At 43.8% G+C, this 9,707-nt stretch overlaps 1 protein-coding gene across 1 annotated transcript in view; it reads right to left on the bottom strand.

Moving 5' to 3' along the window:
* NRG3 (neuregulin 3) overlaps positions 1 to 2,098 on the bottom strand; it is a 1,079,756-nt gene extending 1,077,658 nt beyond the window's left edge. The window contains exons 1-4 of the mRNA XM_040485109.1: positions 2,004 to 2,098; positions 679 to 863; positions 469 to 592; positions 4 to 404 (exon numbers count right to left, since the gene is read on the bottom strand). Coding sequence (XP_040341043.1) covers positions 4 to 404; positions 469 to 592; positions 679 to 863; positions 2,004 to 2,098 — 805 coding nt within the window. The remainder of the gene's footprint in view (positions 1 to 3; positions 405 to 468; positions 593 to 678; positions 864 to 2,003) is intronic.
* Between the last annotated feature and the right edge of the window lie 7,609 nt (positions 2,099 to 9,707).

Genomic DNA, 9,707 nt, shown 5'->3' with positions numbered 1-9,707 from the left:
CGCCGGAAAGCCGCATTCCGACACAGGGGGCCGTCCTGGCCGCCGCCGCCGCCGCCGCTCGCCCGGCCCGGCGCGCCGAGTTTCTCGGCGGCTGCTCCGCGAGCCCGGGCGGCAAGGTGCACCTGTTCTTCAGCCGGCCCGCAGCCAACCCTCGGCCAGCACTCTCTGGGAGAGACCAATCCGAGCGCAGCGCGGAGGGCGAGCGGCCGGGCTCGCCTCGCTCCCGCCGCCGCCCGCGGCTCCGCGCCGCCGCCCGAGAGTCAAACTCCAGCGAGCTGCGCCGTCGCCGCCGCGAGCCCGGGGCCTGGGGCGTTCGGGGCGTCCGCGGCGGGTGCTGTCGGACCCGCCGCAGAGGGAGACCCGCGCGCGAGCCGCAGAGGATTCGAAATCGGTCCCCGGCGCCGCTGCCGGGTCACGCTTGCGGAGGTGAAGCCGGAGACCGCGTCGGGGATCCCGGACGACGCGGACCTCCGGCCGGAGGTGGCTCCAGGCGAGCTCTGGCAGCCGGGCGGGTGCGGTGTGCGCCGAGCCGCCGCGGACGGGCTGGGCTTCAGGCAGAGTGGCGCCTCCCACCAACACCTAATGGTGGTTTCTTAATGTGCACGAGAGAAATAAATGATCCTAGCAAACCCCCACTTGGAAGTGTGTGGCAAAAGCACCTCCCGACAGATCGTGAGCCCGTCTCCGGAACGGATCCGATGGGGTCAGACTGACGCTGTGGGGCGAGGGAGCTGGGCCCGAGCGCGTGGGAGGTTGTCTGCACTCCCCAGCCTGATGGCGGGTGCTGCTGGATGGAGAGCCACCTTTCCTCCGAGTTCCTCTGAGAGATGCTGGTGAAGCAGGCGACCTTTGCGCGGTTAGACCTGGCAGATGTCTCCAAGCCGATTTAGGACAACTTACCGTAGAAAACAAAGTATTGTCTTTAAATGTAGCCGAAAGCACACGCACACACGTCACATGGCAACTGACTGTGAGAGGTAAAATTTAGAAGGATTTGGGTCGATACCCAAAATTGTGTCGCGGGTTCCTTACCTTGGGTGGCGAGGCGCCTGTGTACCTGTATCTCAGGTGCAGTGTGGGACCTGCCTGGGGGAACCAGGGGACTGGGAGGGAAAGAAAGGAAGGGATAGAGAGGCAGCCTCAGCGTGCTTTATGCTGATGATGCAAAACCTTGCTTGTCAACGCTCCCCGGATTTCCTGGTCTAAAGTGGAAACTGGAAAGATGTTTTTATTTACAAGCTCCGAGAATGAGAAGTTGAGGATGGCAGGCTCCTGATAAACCTCCCCAGCTGTGTAGGATTGGCGCCGATGCTGGAACCAGCGTTCTCGTGTACCGATACAGCCTCCACAAAGATGAAGTTTTCAAGGTATCCATTTTATTCGCAGGTGGAGAGCCGAACAGTACACGGAAAAGACTGCAGAGAGCAGAGGATGCATTGAAACGGGAACCACCCCCCGGGATTTGGTGCCTACCAGAGTATTTTGCGCAGACACGGTTAATAAATTATTTTCGATGGCAGTAATGCGGCTGTCACCTCTCTCACTCACAACATTGAGACTTTCCCCATAGGAAAGCTTTTGAGTTTCAGTTTGCTAGAACGTGCCCGAATCCAGTAGTGCTGAATTATGGTTCCAAAAATTGCAAGTGAAAAAAATATATATCACAACCCTTGAATCTGTATTCCTTCAGCTTTCCAATGCAAGGCACAGTCTTGTTAAGTGAAAAACTGACCCAATGTCTACCTTCTGTGGGTGCTGGGCAGTTATTGGCCAGCCTTTCCCATATAGCAAATAAAACTTAGCTTTCACACGAAACGTTGTGAAAGTATAGCCGGTGCTGTTGTCAGCTATATGAGACAGGAAATTACTTTTCCAGAAAACGCTCCTAGCACACTGGCTCCCCCAGCATTCCAGTAACCACTCCCTTCTTTGTACAGTGTACAAAAAGGGGTGCTGTAATGCTGCAGCTGGATAGATGCTCTCCGGAAACTCACTGCATTCACCCCGTGTTGTCTGGGTGCTCCCTAATGCCTTCTTCAGCCGCCTCTACAAATTCCCTCTGCTTCTCATTTCCACTTAGCTTTAACAACTTATTCATGGTTCCCTGTTGAGCTCATTTTCTCCCAGATCCCAAGCCATTGCACTTGACTACCCATTAGCTCCTCTCACAGTGAACATCATCACTGGGAGGAGGGAAGGGGGGAGCCCAGTGCTATGATGGCCTTGTACCTGGGAGTACGTTGTACCAGCCCACTCAAGAAAGTTTGACAGATGTAGTCCTCCTTAAGTTGCAATTTTATTGTGAGGCTTCCTGGTAGCAGGTGGTAAGCCCTCGAACTGGAATTGGGGAGGGGGTGTGTCCACACCTGAGTCAAGGGCAAATAGTGGGCACTCTGCCAATACGCAACCAGCTAGTCTGTCCTATGGTAAGGAGGAGTCCTGTTCCAGTGGCTCGCAGTTCTCTGAAGCAAAATACTGGAGAAAAGAGCTTCACACTCAGACTGAGGACAGGGATTCAAGTCAGACCTCTGGCCCTGAGAAGCAATAAAGTCACTCTGGGCTCCTGTTTTCTCACTTGTGAAATGAAACTCTGATACATACATTCTATATAATTATATGAAATTGTATAACTAAATGATCTATTCACCTGTGGTGTCTCTCAAGCATCATTTTCAGGGGCGCCTGGGTGGCTCAATCAGCTGAGCAGCCGACTTCGGCTCAGGTCAGGATCTCACAGTTTGTGAGTTCGAGCCCCGCGTCAGGCTCTGTGCTGACAGCTCAGAGCCTGGAGCCTGCTTCAGATTCTGTGTCTCCCTTTCTCTCTGCCTCTCCCCGGCTCACACTCTGTCTCTCACAGTCTTTCTCGCATTCTGCCTCTAATGTTTTTAGTAAACATTAAAAAAAATTAGAAATAAGAAAGCATCATTTTCAGATATCTTCCTATAGAGAGGGGTGTGGATTTTTCTCATAAATAGGCATGACACACCTCAGCCTCTCCTGAGCTCCATATCTGCCTGAATATAATCACCTTCTGGATGTCTCCTGTGTGATCCCACTAACCCATTAAACTCAGGATTGATGACCGTTGCTTCAAGTTTGCCCACAAACCAGCATTTGTGCTGAACTTCGTTTTTTCCTTTCAGTGGCACTAAATTACCGAAGCTGGGAGTGTCAGTGCCATCTCTGACTCCTTATCTTTCATACTCCAACTTTAATTAGTTGTCTTCATTCATGGCACATTATCATCATCTTGGGTTCCCTCCACTTTAAAGTCTTTGGGAAAGGCCTATCTTCAGAACCACAAGGCTGGACATGAACTTGGTGGCCAAACACCCCCACTGTGTCGTCTCCCAAAGTGTCCCAGCCCAACAGTCATCCGCATCTAGCGGTCTTCTCTAGAGAAGACACCACTTACTGACCCAGCCTGCAGAGAGGATACATTATTACAAAAGCCAACAATCTGCCTTCCCATATTTTCACCCTTTGTTCTTAGATCATTAACTATATAAACCTTTCACTAACTAGGTGGCAGCCATGGAATATACAGCAGATAACAAAAGCTCCCTACGTTCACGGAACTTGTATCTCAGTGGGAGAGACTGACAATAAACAAAATACATGACTTATGTAGTCTCTCAGAAACCACATCCAGGTGGGTCTGCCTGTTGACAACATCCTGACTCCAAGGATTTGAGCATTACATCCCATTATCATAAAACAAACACTAAAATTCATGAATTCTACAGAGCACACAAGACACAAAGTGTAAAAGGGGAGAATGCCAGTTGCTACTCTGTCCTAGTCCAAAAAGATGATTGTATCCACATTCAGAGTTAAGGTATTTAGAAGGTCACCTAACTGCACTCTCACAAATCAGGAAACACTGAATACCAGGGTGTGAAATTCGAAGTGTTGAATGAGGCACTAAGATAAAATAGATGTGAAATTTCAGTGGGAGTTGCCAGAGGACAATGCCAACATTTCAAAACGGGTTAACTAAGAACGGGGGAGATGGCGCAACACATTGTAGATCAAGGGAGGATTTTTGTGAAGATTTCTTTGGCAGAACCTGTGCTCTGAGTTCAAAGCAAGAGGAGCCTACTGATATGGTGAGAGGAGTCTGCTGGAGGGTTCAGCACGGGGCTCCTCATGTTTGGCCGGGCTTCACTGGATTGGGATAGGCACACAAACCACAGGAATCACAAGTCAAGATGGTGAAAGTGGAGAGTGGCAGCAGAGGGCAGTTTAAGCATCTGCCATGCCAAGAATGCATGAAGCCACCATATGGTGTTGAGTCCAGTTGGAATGTAGAGTGACCATAGAGGAGAAGCAGAAGTAGAAAATGAACTAGAAACTTAACGTTGAAGGATCTGAGTGTCATAGTGTCATAGTGAGATGTTTACCATATATATATGTGTGTGTGTATATATATATATATATATTTGCACTAAATCCAAACTGCCTGTATTTTGGGGTACCAACATGGAACATTACTCTTGCACTCAAAGTTGCCATTAATGTTTGTCTTATCTAGTTTACGATCCTTCATCAATGTTTGCCCTTTTAGCCCTAGTATTTTTCCCCAAATATTGGTATAGGTGGATTTTTCTTAGACCATTTCACTGTACAACTCTATTCTTTTGAAATCACTTTATTGGATCTAAAATTGGAAGACTGGTGGATGGAAGTTTGCTTTGACAATTCATTGATCAAGCAACAGCCATGGGCAACCTGGGGCTTTGGAAAGATCCAAGAAAATGTCTTCTCAGCCTGTTCAGAAACAAAAGGTGGTGGATCCCTGTTCTCTCTCTTCCCATCTCCGGACTCCAAAAAAGATTTCATTTGGCAGTTCACATGCCTCTCACTACTCCCAGATCAGGTTAAGTTAAGCTGCAAGTGTAGAAGACATGCAGTGTAGAAAGCCAACTCCCTGAAATGCTTTTTTATAATGGAGGAAGAAAATATCTGTGTCTCAAACTTCATTATCTGTAAGAAACCTAATACAGCTACATTCAGGAAGAGTTGGCTGTGAGTTCTTGTTTGTATAAATAATACTTTGGCTTCATCTCACCTGTGCTTTCTAGAAATTTACATTCTGCTTCCTTAGATTTGGGGATGAAATTTTCATAACCTATAGAGAGAGAAAACAATCAGATAATTTTCCACAATTCTCCACTGGTTTACCTCATGTCTGCACTATAGGGACTTTCTCATGAGCTGTTCCACAGACAGACACCTGAGGACAGACAGCCTTGGCACCAAGCCCCTGAGACCTTGGGTCACAATAGCTTGATGTGCTCAGCATGGGCCTAACTTCTTGCTTTATCTGACAGAATATTAAGATGAAAGCATGAATTTAGAGTTATTTTTCCCCCACAATCTCTTCTGAGGATTACTGGTAGTCTATTAAGATTTTTAAAAATTTTTTATTTATTTTTGAGAGAAAGAGAGAGAGAGAGAGAGAGAGAGAGGCAGAGAGAGAGGAAGACACAGAATCGGAAGCAGGCTCCAGGCTCTGAGCTGTCAGTACCGAGCCCGACTCAGGGTTCAAACTTGTGAACTGTGAGATCATGACCTGAGCTGAAGTAGGACACTTGACCGACTGAGCCACCCAGGCGCCACCCTGGTTTTTGAGTGTTCTACAATATATCTCTTACTTTCTGTATCAGGTCCCAAAATGAATTCTTGATGTAGATACAGTCATTAGTAAAGGAAAAAGCAAAAATCAAGTCAGACAGACTTAATTTGGACTTTCATCTGTTCGTGCAGCTGAAAAATGTCCCCTGTGATGTGCCCAGTGTAATGGTTGGCAGGCAGCAGGTAGGCAGCTCAAAAACAGTAGCTAGTATTCTTATTTCACAAACATGCAGTTTGCCTCAGTGCAGCATTATCTGAGGAGCCCATCTTTTCCAGCAAGTTTGCTGAAGATATTTACAGGAGTTTGGCACTGTGCTGTTGCCACTAATAAGCTGGATCTTAGTGGGGTGTGTAAGCTTCAGGATGAGCAAAAAGGCATTGTGCAGAAGCACTGGCCCTAGGCCCAGGTGACAAATGTACACTTATTCCCTCCATTGTGCACCATGCAGCACACATACTGCGCGACCTCTTCATGCAAACTGGTGCAACTGCTCTGGAAAACAGCACGGAGGCTCCTCAAAAGGTTAAAAATAGAATCATCCTACAACCCAGCAATACACTTGTAGGTATTTACCCAAAGGATACGGAAATACTGATTTGAAAGGCACATTATACCCCAGTGTTTATAGCAGCGTTAGCAACAATAGCTAAATTATGGCAAGAGCCCAAATGTCTATTGACTGATGAGTGGATAAGAAGTGGATATATTATTTTATATATATATTATATATACATATATATGTAATATATGTAATATATATGTAATATATGTAATATATGTAATATATGTAATATATATATAATATATTACATATATATGTATATATAATATATATATAATGGAATATTACTCAACCATAAAAAAGAATTAAATCCTGCCATTTACCATGAAGTGGATGGAGGTAGAATGTATTATGCTAAGTGACATAAGTCAGTCAGAGAAAGATAAATACCATATGATTTCACTCATATGTGGAATTTAAGAAACCAAACACACAAACATAATGGAAAATTTAAAAAGAGAGAGAGAGAGAGAGGGAGGCAAACCATCAAAGAGACTCTTAACTACAGAGAATAAACTGAGGGTTGCTGTAGGGGAGGTGAGTGGGGAGGAGCTAGGTGGGTGATGGGCAGTAAGGAGGGCACTTGTGATCAGCGATGGGTGTTACGTGTAAGTTACGAATCACTAAATTCTACTCCTGAAGCTAATATTACACTGTATATTGACTAACTAGAATTTAAGTAAAAACATAAGACATTTTAAAAAAAGGAAACCCACAAAATTATCATGAATAAGTATTAATAACTCATAGCAGGTTTGGCCCATCTGTTTTGTCTCTAAGAAAGGATATCGCAAGAAGCCAAAACTAGTTTGGGGCTTACAAATTGAAAAAGAAGGAAGGAAAACACCATCTAGTTTATTTAGAAAAAATACCAACTAAAAGCGAAGGGGCTAACAGTGCTTACCCCTTGTGAAATAGATACTCCAAGAGGTTTTGAAACTTAGAAAACCTGCTCTTAATCTTGCCTTTGAAAGTTTTACCATTTGGTGGAGGACAATTCCTGATTTTAAACAGAGGTCAACAAAATTACAAGGGTATGTTTATATTATGTACGTAACCATGTCTGTGTGCAGTGCTGAAGCTGAATACAGACAGTAAAGGGAAAAAAAGATTACTCAAACACTGCTTGGTGATGAAGTTATCAACTGGCTCTAGAGTTTTGTTTGGAATGATCTGAATTGAGTTGTAGTTACATTCAGCATCACTGATGCCAAAAGAGAGAGAGAGAGAAATAAGTAAGCAAACTGATTTTATTAGTCAGTTGCAGTAAGGGGAGCACCCAAGATCCAAAGTCAGAATGTCTCTGACTTTCATTGGGAGGGATAAAGAGTGATTTACAGTTGGAATTTTTTTTTGCAATTAGATGAAGTCTTAGTCAACTGACCAGGAAATGTTTATCTTTGTGTCTGTCTGGTTTTAGGGGGACAGACCTAGTCTTAGGTTATCATTCATGAGACAAAGAACAAGAGGCTGGAAGGTTTAGATTTGCCCTTTGCAGCAAGTTCAGGAGAAAGAAGAAAGGTGTGTGTTTGAACTCATCACAGGTAAACCAAGGGGTCATCTGTGAATCTTATGGGAGTCACGAGAAGGAGTTCACAAGGAGTCTTGTCTAAGTCATATGGGGAAGGGTGGTTCTTGGTGATAAGCCATTTCCTGGAACATAAAAGGAAGAAGGGATTTTTGAAAACCCAAATTGTGGGGATGGTTTTTTTAAGTGTTATTGTTTTCTAGGAACACACATCTCGGGTAAGGTTCAACACTAATGTTGACATAAATTTATAGCTCTCTTTTTGGCATCTTAAGAATGTGCATATGCTAATAATTATTAGCTAAAATGAGAGTGGTAACAGGTCTTATAGATTTATGCTTCCTTTTTACATGGGAAGTATGTATTAAAGCTATCTCCTAATCATCAGTGCCTGTGAAAAACAGTGAACAAACATTGGAATTACACAGGGATGTGACCAAAAGCATATCTGAATTTGACAAAATATCCTTCAAATTCTAGTTAGCTTAACACAGGGGATTTTAGAATTTAGAAGCCATAAAACTGTATCACAGTAAATCCTTTAAAACCATGGGTATGATCCCATATAATTTATAAAACACACAAAACCATATGAAGGTTTTTGTTGCCTTTCTTGGGAGTTTGGGTAACATTCATTTTATTTTTCAACCTAAGTTCTCAAAAATCATTATTTTTAATTAATGCTGGGGTGTAAGAATGATGTCATCTCTTGTGACTACAGACTTCTTGAACATTCGACTGACACATCTGACCAATGATTGTGTTTGTGCATGCTTGTGCTTAGGCTGTGTGTGTGTGTGTGTGTGTGTGTGTGGACTGATATATGTAAGGAAGTAAGGGAAGGTATGAGCACAGATTTTGTGTTAAGTATCTAGGGAATAAGGTGGAATTGGAATGGGACTACATGAATGGATGGAGAAAACCATATACAGAACAGTGGTAATTAGATTCCAAACACAAGGAAGAGGCAAATAGTGAAAACAGATAATTCTTTGGGCTTGTGTCCCCAGAGGAATTTCTCAGAGTTGTGAAATGCAAAGTTGACCCCCTGAGAGACTAACCAGGCCAACTGGCTTCCACTGCACTTTGGGAGAAGAGCCAGCTTTGCTTCAGAAGCAGACTAGGGGAGTTTAGAATGGCGGCCAACTGCAATACTGATGGTTGCTTTCATGAGAAATTCTCCACGAGGGACTGGAATAAGAAAATTCACCCAACTATGACCTCCTTTGAATCACTGTAAATGGAAACGATTTATAATTTCTACTACATTGGATAATATTAAAGACCAAAATAACACTATGTATGGTGAACGGCTTAACTATTAAAGAAAACATGAGGCAAAATCTCAGAATCATCACTTTGGGAATGACGTAAAGATAAAAATAATCTCCTTGGGAAATATTCAATTAGTGAGGAAGTATTCCCTTGGCAAGCAAACCTAACAGAAGATATTGGTGCTTTCTTGACTTAAGGCAGATTTGCAAATAATTACACAAGTTGCCACCCCACACACTGCTCTGCCTCTTGTCCTTTCTCTCTCTGGAAGTGTTAAAAAAGTAAACTTACAATTAGCACTCCTAATGGTTCTCCATGGCACACATCTGATTTCTCCAGACGACTGGCCAAGCAGCAAGATAGCTCTTAGGAAAAGCGTGATTTCATTTCCTGAATTTGAACTCCAAATGCACCCTTACCTTCTCTGATTGCTGAGGTATATATATCTTTAAGCAAGAGGATAGAACTCTACTCTAACCCCTAGAAATTCCATCTAGGGTTGAAGAATGACAGAAGGTACCTCATGTCCTATATTAGAATTTACAAGTGGAACCCAAAAAGATTTAGAAGTCACATCAAAAAGTTTGTGAACACTAAACTTTGTAGCAATCTATCAGGGTATTGAAGGAAGGCCCTGGAGGAAATTACACCTCCTGCACAAAAAAAAAAAAAAAAAAAAAAAAAAAAAAAAAAAAAAAAAAAAA

Source organism: Herpailurus yagouaroundi, unplaced genomic scaffold, assembly GCF_014898765.1.
Source record: "Herpailurus yagouaroundi ecotype Mexico unplaced genomic scaffold, PumYag 163, whole genome shotgun sequence".
Taxonomy (NCBI): Eukaryota; Metazoa; Chordata; class Mammalia; order Carnivora; family Felidae; genus Herpailurus; species Herpailurus yagouaroundi.
Note: the sequence above shows the minus strand (reverse complement) of the source record. Positions and strands in the feature narration are given on the sequence as shown.